Source organism: Callospermophilus lateralis, chromosome 17, assembly GCF_048772815.1.
Source record: "Callospermophilus lateralis isolate mCalLat2 chromosome 17, mCalLat2.hap1, whole genome shotgun sequence".
Classification (NCBI taxonomy): Eukaryota; Metazoa; Chordata; class Mammalia; order Rodentia; family Sciuridae; genus Callospermophilus; species Callospermophilus lateralis.
This window is the reverse complement of record NC_135321.1, coordinates 7,574,532-7,588,803: the sequence shown is the minus strand read 5'-3', so window position 1 is coordinate 7,588,803 and position 14,272 is coordinate 7,574,532. Positions and strand designations below refer to the sequence as shown.

The 14,272-nt window shown below is 37.1% G+C and overlaps 1 protein-coding gene across 1 annotated transcript in view; it reads left to right on the top strand.

Moving 5' to 3' along the window:
• The window catches only part of Dok6 (docking protein 6), a 363,063-nt gene that overhangs the window by 222,825 nt on the left and 125,966 nt on the right, over positions 1 to 14,272 (top strand). The window contains exon 5 of the mRNA XM_077105642.1: positions 11,443 to 11,632. Coding sequence (XP_076961757.1) covers positions 11,443 to 11,632 — 190 coding nt within the window. The remainder of the gene's footprint in view (positions 1 to 11,442; positions 11,633 to 14,272) is intronic.

Genomic DNA, 14,272 nt, shown 5'->3' with positions numbered 1-14,272 from the left:
ATTTTTGGTGTTTGACAAGGTAATTTTAAATGACTTTGGAAGGTAAAGGACCAATGCTGTCACACAGAGCAAATGCTATCCAAACAATCTTGAAAAGGAGTCAAAATGAGCACCCTTCCTAATTTTAGGACTTTCTACCAGTGACAGCATCAAGACATCAATGGAACATAATAGGAAAATAAACCAATGCACATATACACGGACAAATCATTTTTTGATAAGGACACTAAAGCCCTTTTTCAAAAGTACATTAGTGCTTTTTGAGAGAAAAGTGAAATGTGTTTAATAAAGTGTTCTAGAGTGACTGGATATTTGCATTGGAATAATAAATCTGGACTGCTCATCACACCATACTCAAACAGTTTAAGATGGGTGCAACCTAAGGATATACAAAGATTTCTCAAATAAAATGCTGAAAACACAAATTATAAAAAGAAATAAGTTGAAGTTTATCAAAATTCAAACTTATGTTCATCAAAAAGCATCATCAAAAATTTTTAAGTGAAATAAATAAGAAAGGAAAGCTACAGATGGAAACTGGATGCTACAGTCACAAGAACCTGCTAAATCGACAAAAATAACCTATGGTGCTTGAAATCAGATCAGCGCCTGCTTCTGAGGGCACTGGAGGCGAGGTGGCAGAAGGGGACTTTTGGAGGTGTCCTGATGCACATTGGTCAAAACTAAAAGAGCATTTCACATGAGATTCATTTCATCAAACGTTACAGTATAGCTCAATCTTTCATTGTGAAGGACTTATTGCAAAAAGTAAAAAAAGTAAATCTATTTTCCACCTTTGAACTTAAATAACATAAAATTAATGAAAATCTGAGATTGAATATTTTAAATAAATGGGATAAGGAGTGTACCAAGTATGCAGAATTCTTACAATCAACAAGAGGATTGTTGAATTGTTTTGTTTTGTTTTGTTTTTTTAATCTGTCAAAAGACATGCACATGACTAGATTTGGAGTATGTGTTGGTAAGGAATTTCTGAAAAGCAATCTGGCAATATGAAATTTTTTAAAGAGTTTAAGCATTAGGTCCAATGATTCAGATTTTAATAGCCAATATATGTAATAATCTAGTATATTAAAAACTATCTAAAATTTATGAACAATAAAATAAGCCTTATGAACCAACACAAAAAGAATGAATTATTCAACAAATTTAACTGAAAGTTATTTCACTGCATTTTAATTTATATTAGACAAAATTGGCTTAACTTCAATATTAATCAAATAGTCATTATTAAATAAATTATAGCACAACTATAAAGTGGAATGTTACACATTTATTGAAAATTTTATCCCCAAGGAATATTTACTCACATCTGAAAATGTTTATAACAATTTCAGTATACAAAGTTAAAAACAGTATATTTAATATAATAATAATTGCAGAAGTATATTTTTATATATAAGTACACTGTAGCAGGATTTATCTCTACAAGGAGTAATAATAGTTGAATTTTTTACTTTTAAATAATTTTCTATATTTAATTCAATGAGCATGGTTTATTTAGAAATGCACATAAAATGCAGTAAACAGTTTTTGTAAAGAAAAAAAAAAAAGAAATTGCTGAGGGATTAAAAAAAAAATTGCTGTGATTTTTAAGTGCTGCTAATGGATTCCAGAAATCCAAGTGTCCAGATCCACAGTGGCCATATGCACTGAGCAGATGGCAATTTACTACATTGTCACAGAATAATAAAAGAAATTTACCGATTTTCAGTTTGAGTAGAAATGGAGTCACAGTTTCTGAAGAGTTCCACAAATTTTGACAGTCACAAATGGTGTGTTTTCTGGTGGTTCGGTTACATTACACTGATTTCAGGATGCTCCTAAATGTGAGACATATGCTTTCCCAACCTAGCTCCATTTCTCAAGCTGCTGGAATTTAGAAGTGACCACTGTGATATCCCTGTAGGACAGAAACTTTGGAAATAAGAATGTACAAAACAGAATGATCTTGAAGTGTCTCATTATCTTCTGTGCACAATGGATCCCTGTGTACAGTTCCTTGAGCACTTCATAAATAAATGGGATAAGGAGTGTACCAAGATGAGCCCTAGATTCCAAGATGAGTATTTCATAATAAATCTGAAACAGGGTCAGTTTCTTTTCAAATACCAGATCTCTTCTGGGATCATTCATTGATATTTCATATTCGATTGATGTTTCTGATCTTTTGACTAGATAACACTTAGTAAATTGTAAATTTTGTAGTCTTTCCCAAACTTCACATTTTCCAATGGTGTATGACAATTGTTAAATACAGAGTCCAGAATGAGACTTTCTTCTTGTCTCAGAAATGTTCTGTGGCCATAAAGCTTTGAATAATGGGTGAACAGTACCAAGAAAAATCCTAGAGTATTGGTTAAAGAGGATTCTTTAATGACATTTCACAATAAAAGTGCAGAAGGGAGAGGGAACTTGCTCCTCTCATGCTGGAAGAAAGGAGGACCCAGGGAACTAGTCACAGAATTTTGGCTGTTTGTCAGGAGTGAGACGGATCCTTACCTCACCATACTGTAGTCACGTGGTCCTACCATGTGCGAGAGAGTTTCAGGAAGCACCTGAAAGTTTGGAGGTGTAAAGGTCTCACCATAATAGAGCTGAGGTCAGCCTGCAGGAGGGGGGCTGAGGCTGTTCATGACAACCAAGTGTGCAGAACTGGTCACCACTGGCCCAGACACACTTGAACATTTGGTGGACAGTGAGGGGTGAGTTTTCCTGTGGACCAAGTAGATCCCTTGTATTTGGCTGGACTTGAGTCATCTTGAAGACAGCCACACCAGGACTATGAGAAGAATCTCCAGCAAAAAATAGGATGGAGGAGGCTGGGGTTGTGGCTCAGTGGTAGAGAGCTCGCCTAGCACATATGAGGCCCTGGGTTCGGTCCTCAGCACACATAAAAGTAAACAAATAAAATAAAGGTATTGTGTCCATCTATAACTAAAAAAAAAAAAATTAAAAATAGGATGGAGGTGTGGAGCAGAAAATAGTAGTGGAGGAGTGTATGGCACCTTCCTCAGGGAGCAGGTGGTGTAGGTGATGGTTCTTAGGAACGTCCAATACACCCCACACAGAGAATTTTTTCTGTTTGCAAAACGGATTTGAATGCCAGCCTCCTTACGGGAATTCACCAACCAAGAGGGAACTTGCAAAGCTTTGACCCCTTTTCCTCTGGTTCTTCTCACCCTGGAGAAGCCAAGAGCAAGGAGGTGACTGAGCAAGTGAAAAAGAGCTTATCTTCTTGCTGCTGGATCCTCGGGGACAGGTCTGACCTGGGAACAGAGGAGGACTTCACTTTAGATGAGGCAGTGAGTCCAAAATACACCCCTGGACTTTCCACCACATGAAGATGACTGACAAGTGGATCGACTACCAAGGCACCACCCAGAGGAGGCCAGGGACAGGAGGAGGAAGCTCGCCAGGAGCAGTGGTGGAAGGAAAATAAGCCTTTTTCCTAAATTACACCACACAGAGACGTTTAATGAACTAACCACAGCAACAAGTTTGACTTAGATGAAACCTTCCATAAACTATGGATTTTTTAATCACATAAGACTTTGAATAAGTTTTTTGTTTGAATGCTCTAGCTCTCTGAATATCCCAGTAAAATCTTAAAAAATTATTTTGACCACATAGTTGTATACAGAGTGAGTTTTGCTTATGAAATCACAAGTTGAAAAAAAAAACTGTATGATATTCAAAAGCTTAAGTAGCATCCAAATACATACGTGTATTATTCATTTCATAACTAATTTACATAATATTTATAATTTACATAAAAATGTATGTGATTCTTAATTTTATTCAAATTATTCAACTACTAATGTCTAAATATTTTAATCAATGAATGTTAACAAATATTTAAACCTCCTTGGTATGGAAGACCCTGGAATTGAAATTCAGATAATCAGGCAGAATGGAAAACACAGGTAAATTTTTACACGAGGAATTGTTCAAAGCCTAAATAGACCATTGTGTTTTCACAAATCTGAAGAATGCCCTTATTTTTGTTGGACTTGTACTTCTAAGCAATGTTTAGGTATTTTTTAAAAATGTATTTATTGATTCTTTCTATTTATGCAAGACAGTAGAATCCATTTTGATATAATTTTATAAGCATATAAGCATGGAATATATCTTATTCTAATTAGGATCCCATTCTTGTCGATGTACATGATGTGATTTTTTCTACACATATATTATGTCAGATTCATTCCACTGTCTTTCCTTTTCCTATCCCCTCTCCCTTCTTTCCATTCCCCATAGTCTAATCTACTGAACTTCTATTCTTCCCCTCACCACCTGCCTCCTTATTGTGGGTAATCTTCCAAATATGAGGGAAAACATCCAACCTTTGGCTTTCGGGGACTAGCTTATTTCACTAATCATGAGAGTCTCCAGATCCAGCCATTTCCTGGCCAATGTTATGAAGTTATTCTTCTTCATGGCTGAATAGCACTCCGTTGTGTATATATATACCACATTTTCTTTATCCATTTGTGTACTGACAGGCACCTAGGTTGGTTCCATGGCTTGGCTGTTGTGAATTGGGCTACTATAAACATTGATGTGGCTGTATCACTGTAGTACACTGACTTTAAATCCTTTGAATATATATAAAGGAGTGAGATAACTGGATCAAGTGGTGGTTCCATCACAGATTTTTTTAAGGGATCATACTGCTTTCTAGAGTGATTGCACCAATTTGCAGTCCCACCAGCAAGTATGAGTGAACCTTTTCCCGTATCCTTGCCCCCATTTATTGTTACTTGAATTCTTGATAATTGCCATTCAGACTGGAGTGAGGTGAAATCTCAGTGTCATTTTAATTTGCCTTTCTCTAATTGCTAGAGATGTTGAGCATTTTTTCAGGTACTTGTTGACATTCCTGTCTCTTCTTTTGAGGAGTGTGTGTTTAGTTCCTTTGCCCATTTATTAATTAGGTTATTGCAGGGGTAGGGGGGGTAGTGTTAAGATATTTGGGTTCTTTGTATATTCTAGAACTTAACACCATGAGGTGTAGGTAGCAAAGATTTTTCTCCCATTCTGCAGGCTCTTTCTTCATGCTCTTGATTGTTTGCTTTGCTGTGAAAAAGCTTTTTAGTTCCATGCTGTCCCATTTAGTGATTTTGTTTTAAAATTTTACTTCTCGCACTGAAGGAGTTTTGTTAAGGAAGTCAGTTCCTAAGCCGATATGTTGGGGAGTTGGGCCTACATTTTCATCTCGTAGGTGAGGGGTCTCTGGTCTGATACCCAGGTCTTCAACCCTCTTTGAGTTGAGTTTTGTGCAGGTGAGAGATAGAGGTTAAATTTCATTCTGCTCTATATGGGTTTCCAGTTTTTCCAGCATCATTTGTGGAAGAGGCTGTCTTTTCTCCAATGTCTATTTATGCCTTTGTCTGGTATGAAGTAACTGAACTTCTTGTGGGTTTGTCTCTGTGCCTTCTATTCTGTTCCATGGGTCTTCTTGCCTATTTGGGTGCCAATCATATACTGTTTTTGTTAGTGTAGCTCTGTAGTATAAAGTTTGTGTTGCATCCTGCTTGGCTTTTCTAAGGATTGTTTTGGCTATTCTGGGTTTCTGATTTTTACAAATAAATTTCATGACTGACTTTTTTATTTCTACAAAGAATATTATTGGAATTTTTATGGGAATTTCATTGAATCTGTACAGTGCTTTGGGTAATATGACCATTTCGACAACATTAGTTCTAACTGGGAGGTCTTTCTTTCTTCTAATGTCTTTCTCAATTATTTTGTTTATTGTTCTGTAATTTTCATTGTAGAAGTCTTTCACCTTTTTTGTTAGATTGATTCCCAAGTTTTTTTTTCTTTTTTTCTTTCTTCCTTTTTCCTTTATTTCTTTTTTTCTTTCCTTTTTAAGCTATTGTGAACGGGATGGTTTTCCTAATTTGTTGTTCAGCTAATTCATCATTGGAGTACAGGAACACAATTGATTTATGAGTGTTAATTTTGTATCCTGCTAATTTGCTGAATTCACGTTTGAGTTATAGAAATTTTCTGGTGGAGTTTTTTTGGAAAAGGTCCTCTAATTATAGAATCATGTTGTTGGCAAACAGAGAGAGCTTTAGCTCTTCTTTTCCTATTTATATCCCTTTCATATCGTTTGCCTAATTGCTCTGGCTAGAGATTCAAGGACCATGTTGAATAGTAGTGGTGAAAGTGGGCATCCCAGGACCAGGTGGATTCTCAGCTGACTTCTAGCAGACTTTTAAAGAAAAACTAACACCAATCCTCGTCAAATTATTCCATGAAATAGAAAAGGAGGGGACTCTTCCAAACACATTCTATGAATCTTACATCACCCTGATACTAGAGCCAGACAAAGACACAGCAAGGAAGGAAACTTCAGACCAATATCCTTGATGAACATAGATGCAAAATTTCTTAACAAAATACTGGCAAATTGCATACAAAAACATATTAAAAAGATAGGGCACCATCATCAAGTGGGCTCCATCCCAGGGATGCAAGGTTGTTTTCAACACACAGAAATCAACGTATATAATTCACCATATCAATAGACTTAAAGACAAGAATCTCATGATCATCTGATTAGGTGCAGAAAAAAAATCATTTGGCAAAATACTGCATCTATTCCTGTCTAAACACTAGAAAAAATAGAGATAGAAAGACCATACCTCAACGTTGTAAAAGCTGTATATGACAAACCCAAGGCCAACATCATTCTAAACTGAGAGAAACTGAAAGCATTCCCTCTAAATAGTTCAGTTTTAAGAGGAGGAGAACATAAAAGTATAAGTTCACGTCTCCCACCTAGCTAAGTCAGGGTTGGATGTAACCCATCCCTGTGGGAAACTTGATGAGCTGGGGTACCTATGAACCTCTTAGCGTCCAGATATTCAGTTCTACTCCTGAGCTACTTGTTTCTGAGATTTCTCTTGACCTAATCCTCAAACCCATGGCTTCTAAAGTGAACAGTTCAGAGGGCTCATCACTGTTCTGCTCTCTGCCACTGGATTTCTGCTCACTGGGGATGGTGTATCACTTCGCTTCCGAAACCCACATCTCTGATCCCTTGCTCTTCTCACTGCAGCTACATGCTCCACGTGCCCCACCAGCAGGCTGACCAACAGCTAGGATTGGTTCCTGCCCTAAACCAGTCAAAAACTCCCCAACTCCTAGGGGGTTTTTGGTGCCTCTCTGGATGGATGACCCCCTCAGTTCCCATTCTCTGCCTGGTGGCCCACTGACCCTTTACCAGGACCATTTTTCCTGAGCAGCTTCCCTCCTTTGACTGATCTCAGTCCTTTCTGTGTGGCCACGCCCCAGTTTGTAATGTTCTCTGGACACTTCTCCAGATGTGACCTACTGCCACGTCTCCAGGCTTCTAGGGACATGTTGCAGGCCCTTGGTTTTCTTAATCCAGCCCCAGTGTAAAAAATCTCAGATTCAATACTAGTGCACCATAGCACAAAGTGATAAGTATTTCACCTTGCTTTCTCATGTATCCCTGACATGTGACCCTATGTCTTAATAAATACAAATTCATGGGCAATGTGTTGGGATACTTTTAGCTCTATAATTTTATACTGAGTAGAAATACACACATTTTAATCTGACATGTGCTTTACACAACTTTTTCAAAAAACTGATTTCTTCATAATATTTGTAGAGTTTTTACTCATGTTTCAGAAAATTGTCACTATTTAGACAATTAGTTTCTTTTCCAGTTCTTTTGGCTATTTGGCAGTGGGCTTTCTGATCTTTTTTATTAGGATTTTCTGTTGTTCTTAATCATAATAAAAGAAAAATTGCTTGGAATATACTAATCTTAGTAAATTATAAACTGTCTTTAAGATCTTCTCTCTTTCCATTCCTTACTATGTATGAGATCACTTTTATCACTTTTTAGTCAGTCATGAATCAGTTGAGATTGAATTAATTTAGGTGAACAAATATTAGAGAATATGTTTGAGGAAATGTGCTGGTTTGTCCTAGTAGAGCACAGCAAAGCTTTTGAAATGTATTGACTTCTCTAACATTGCTATTTCCCTGGCCATATTTTAAAAGGAGTTTCACAAATCAAAATTTCTCAAAGTGTGATTCCCAGAACAGCAACTTCCTCATCTCCTGGAAATAAATAGAAATGTAAATTACCTGGCTCCAACCCACACCTGCTGTATCAGAAACGATAAGGGCGGAGGTGGGCCAATACTGTGTTCAAACCAACTTGTAGGTCATCTTGGTGCACACCAGACTCTGAAAGCCAGGATTCAAGGCAATTAAAAACAAATGCAAGTTCTTAAATTTTTAAAAATGCATGTCTGTTAGACGCATTTCAGATAGGTATACTTTAAAAAAAAAATATTCATTAAAATGAAGCCCATTTTAACCATTTAGTTTTGAAATGGTCTTTCTTTCCAATAAAAACTTCAATGAATTTTCTCAAAGCACACATGGACTTTATATAAGAAGTAAATAATTTATTCCTGACAAAGGCAGAGAGCTTCCTTCCTCATCATAATGGAATCCAGTGACGTGCACATGTTAATCTGATGTGCCACCCTCCCCTTGATGTGCCTGATTTTATACTGGATTTAATTATAGTCCACTTTTTAGTTGAATTTGAAATCCTTAGAAATTAACCATTGGAGCAGAATGAATTTTGAACATCTGACAATTGAAAATAATATTTCTTATGATAATTTCTTTCCAAAGTTACATGAAAGAGCATTAAAGGGGAGACTGGCGAGTTTGAAACTGACTTTCTAACCCAGTTAACAGGAACAGGTGACGTGTTGGTTTCAAAGCTTGGAGACAGGGAAAGCAGAAAGCAAACAAGGGGACGGTCCCCCAGGTAGACCTCACCAGTGCACCCCCAGAGCTTGCCTGCCCTGGGAGGGCTCCCCCAGGGCCCATCCTCCGATCACCCTTGGCTTGTAAAGGTGGACCTCCGTGATTTTGACATGTAGAGCCTTGCAGGGGTGAATTGCACCAAGTTGACTCATTCGCTATGTCCATACAGTATGATTCTTCCGACTCTTCCATGGTTGGTTATTATTGGGTTTTATCTGCTGATATTTGAGCACATGGACGTTTCAGTGACAATGTGATGGTGCTGCTGGGTTCTCCACCCTGGCTGATGTTTCACAAGCCATCCCTTTGAATGGCACTCACGGTCAAGGTTGTATTTTCACCTGTTCTATTTTCTTTTAAATATTAAACTCTGGCTATGGTTACCAGGGGTCTCTATAGCCCCAAGCAATAGTAATACTGGTCAATGATGTTTATTCTGGAAAAAGGTTTTTTTATTTCTTGCATTTTGGCATTAATTCTTTTCTGTCTTTAGACTCTAAAATTGATGGAAAGGGAAGACTGAAGAAGAATGTTTTGCTTTCCTCTTTGATAATAGTCTTTTCCCCATGCACAACAGAGACCACTGAAATACAATTAATTCCAAATATGGAAGCTTTCCTTTCTCCAGAGGAATTTTTTGAGATCTCATTTTATTTCTGATTTTTTTTTATTGGTTATTTTTAGTTATACAAGACAGTGGATTCCATTTTGATGTAATTATACAAGCATGGAATGTATCCTGTTCTCATTAGGACCCTATTCTTCTGGATGTACATGATGGTGAAATTCACTTTGTCTTGAGCAAAAAAAAAAAAAAAAAAGAGCTTGATGTTCAGGCAATGTCTGTATTTCTAAGTCCACCTACTGGGTCCAAGTTCCATGTATGCTCTTTTATGAGATCACGTACCTTTCATTTGCTACTTATGATCTCAACGGGTGAGCAATCATGGTGAGAATGCCAATGATGGATTCAATGCTAAAATACACCTTGGGATATACACAGTGAGTATTTGTTTGTGATATTTCGTTGCAGATAATTAACGGGACAACATTCTTTCCTCATTTCTCACCTATGAAATTGATCTCCTTTTGTCATTTCCTGAGGAAATGAATGTGAAATCCATATGCATATTCAGTTCATGGGTCAATAACCTAAGTAAAAGTTAAGTCATTAGACTATCTTTTGTTAAAAAATTTGCAAACGTATGTGTATAATAGTTGTGATACGGCCAGTACGTTTTAAACTACTATGCTTACATTAATTTCATTAATGTAAGCATAGTAGTTTAATGCTTAATTAAAGTAGTTTAATTTCCATTTTGGAATCTGAATATTGTCTTTTGGCATAGGAGAATCCTTACTGGGTGAAATGCCTGCCAGAGAAAATATCAGTTGTATTATACACGTAATTCCAGCTGAGCACCCTCAAACACCATGTGATTCAGATCGTGACAGTAGGATGGATAATAGCACATCCCCCAGACCTATCAATCCTCTTCCAACGCAGCTGCATTATGCTGTTTCTTAAAATAACTAAACAGAATGGCTTCTAAAGCACTCTTCACAAACTCGCCCAGATCTATCAGCCAAGCAATTCTTAAACTTTTTGTTATCATGATGTTATTTTTTCATAATTTCCCAATTTGTGCATCCCATATTCATCATGAAGAAATTTATTTCGCTCATATAATAACCTGATATGTATTGATCACTTACTGTAAAATGAGGCTATGGTGCTAGGAACTAAGGTATTTTATAGGACACTTTATAGGGCATACTGAGTTCTTTACTTCCTGGAACTTATAAACTAACCTCTGAGTTTGTCAAAATAAAGTCATTTAATGCATTTAAATGGGAATCAAGGGCTTCAGAATTTTGAAATAGCCTTTGAGATATACCAAAAATGACATAGCAGGGTTTGAAATCATCGCCGACTAACAGTCTTTTCAACTATAAAATTCCAGAATGAAAGAAGTTATGCATTTTTATTTTTCTTACCAAGGTAATGTCTTAAATTCTGCAGAAGGTGGTAACAGATATCTACAATTACCATATGCTGAATTTTCCCTGGTGCCATTTGTTTTGAGATATAAACTAAATTATTTTTTGCAGTGCTTACATAGCTAGTGAGTCACACCGATTGTGTTTTAAACACTTCATATTACAAAGGTGAAATTCAGTAAGTTCTTGCCAATTACAATAAACAGCACTTTTCTTGCAGGATATCCATGATATCAACTTAGATTGTGTGAAGAAGCAGAGAGAAGTGCCTTTTAGACAGAGATTCCAATTAGCTTTTGCCCTTAGTTTTCTGTTGCGATTTCATCCTAACCGTAGAAAATGCATGCAATGAAAATTTATACAATGAGAGCAAAGGAGTTAATGGTTAAGAGTATTTTAATGAGCTCCTATTTTCACATACACAGGAGGAGGAGGTGTTTTGAAAGGTGTATCCCTGTCACCAGGGAATGTGGTGGTGCTTTCTGAAGTGTGGAGGCAAAGAGGTATACAAATGAACACGGTCCTCTTGTGAACACTTTGATCCCTTGTCACTTAATTTCTCCATGCTTTGTTTCTTTGCAGAGCGATTCAATGTTTATCTCATGCCTACACCAAATCTGGATATTTATGGAGAATGCACAATGCAGATCACCCATGAGAATATCTATCTCTGGGACATCCACAACGCCAAGGTCAAACTGGTGATGTGGCCTCTCAGCTCACTGAGGAGATATGGTCGGGACTCCACGTGGTTCACCTTTGAGTCGGGAAGGTAAGCTCTAGTGCAAAGACCTAGAGTAGTAGGGATGTGATAAACTCCTGAGGGAAAACTCTATCCACTGTTGCCAGAGATGACCACTGCCTTTATAAAGAGTAGAAGGTAACACTAAATTTCTTCCAATTCTCATCGATAATCTGAATAAAATTTATTAAGTGTATGGCAAGATAATTACCCCATTTAAAATAATTTCAGTCACTTCCACTAAACCTCAAACTATTTTAATGATGCAATATATTTCCAATATTATAATAATTCTCATTTTTTATACATCTTCATGCTATAGGATTCCCGTTAAATTAAATATGTCTCTCCCTGCACTCTTTTGGTGGATATCATGTAAGCACACAATATTGAATGGTATTTTCATAAAATCATTTAAATATTGCTTTCCAGGCTTGTGACAAGTATACTGTAACTTTACCCAGATGTTTATGTTGATAATATTAGTAATTAAGTATAATATTAACTCAGAATGACTGAATAAATGTTGGCAAATCCATAATTTATGAAATGTACAACTCAGATTTCACACTGAGCATATCAAGCAAATAGTTGGTTTCTTCATCCTACTCTGTGCTTGGGATCCACACGTACAAATGCTTGATCATTAAGCACAGATGTAGATATAGACATGAGCCACAACCAACCAAATTGTGTCTTTCTGCTGCGACCCCTATGCTATTGTTATCACACACCCGATATAAGACTCGAGTTTGAGGATTCTGTGTAAGGTAAAGATGTTCAATGCATCAGTCTGCACAGTGGGGACTGACTTATCACAACTTAAAATGAATCCTTGGTCCTAAAGGTAACAATCAATGAGGTTCCGTTGCCTTGAAATGGCAATTTTAAGTTGTAATCTTCTTCTTACAAAACTAAATATTTATTCAAGTCATATGTCTTCTAAAGGAGACAAACAAAAGGAAAACCCAAGTAGTAGTAACTTTACAAGTCTGGAGCACTTTTGCACAGAGGAAACGCTGAACCCTCCACCTGCTGATCTCCCTGAAGAGCCTTGGATCCTGTTTATCCAGCAGCTGTGAGTTCGCCCAACTCTGCCCCTGTCTGCCTGGGTACTGAGAGTGTAGTGGTAATGACGTTCCAGATAACGACGAGAAATAAAGACTCTCAACAAAATAAGTATTTTTAGATATGTAAACTATGTTAAAATCATGATTATGAAAAAGATATGATGTCTTTTAAAGATTCAAGAACCTAAAATCTATGGTGCACTTTTTACTGGCCGAAGGAAGTATGTATATAACTGAACTGCAATTTTGTTTGTTCTCTCTCAGTTAATGCTACTTCCAAGACCCCCTCTTCATCTCCCCTGTGCCTTTCTCCTGGATACACCAATCTTCCTTTTCTTGCATACAAAAATAACAAAAACATTAATGATGATGATGCTAATAAGAATGATTTTATCTGTCCCATCATTTCAACAGACTAGTGCTCAGGGCTTTTAAAAACAAGCATTTTGGGGTTTTGTAAAGAATTTTCACTCCATTTATACCTGTCTACCTCAGGTTTGCCATTTTTTTCTCCTTATTTTTTTTTTATTTTTTCAAATTTCTTATTTCTTCAAAGCCTTTAAGGGGAATAAACTGGCTTTGTATGTTTTAAAATTAATATTCTCAACCAAAACACCAAATTTTATGCTCTCAATGATTTTCTGTAACTTAAATGAAAAAAAAAATATATTGAAATAGATGAGGTCCATAATCTCCAACTGTTTTTGTTTTCTTGGCCTAGTATTTGTTTTGTAGTTTTTGTTGTTTGCCAGAATAACTTCTTAAACAATGAATATCTTAATATCTAAAACTTAACCCGGACACCCACATATCTACACGCCCTGGGAATCAGAGTGAGTTAGGTTTAGACCACAGCACTGTCAGCTACCAGTTTTATCTGGGGCATTTGACCCCTCTGGCACTGCATTTACTCTTTTGTGTTAGCAGAATTTAAATACCTACCTCTAGCTATGATCAGAGAAGCCAGTGAGTTGGTGCAGGCAAAGCCACACACAGTCCACAGCATTGCCACAGACAGGTGTGTGAGCCTCTTGAGTATCAGCTCTCCCTCAGAAATCACCAATTGCCTGTTTCTCATTCCTGAGAGCAGCTTCTGGCTCAGTCTGAAGAGCCCTGGTCATGGAGAACTCTGCTGTGGCACATCCTGAGGCAAAGCTAACGCCACAGGAAATGGGAGAAGCAGCTCAGCACAATGCTTGGGAGAAGCTTGTGTTTAAATGCCAGAGAAAGAATTACCAACTCTGTTCCAGGAAGGGAAATCAGTGTGACTGGCCACGAGTCCAGACCTCAAGGCCCATTAGAAAAAATGGCACCAGTGCAACAAGACTTTGGAGAAAACACTGTACAGCTGTCTGTGTACTAACTGGTACCTGGGGCACACCTGCGGGTTGGTAGGGGCCTACTGCATTGAAGGGTCAGCAGGAAGCATGGGAATTTACTAATTTTTGTATTTGTTCTAATTAGTTATTCATGAAAGCAGAATGCATTTTGAATCATGGTACACAAATGGAGCACAACTTTTCTGGTTGTACACAATGTAGCATCACACCACATGTGCAGTCATACATGTACCTAAGGCAATGATGTTCATATCATTCCA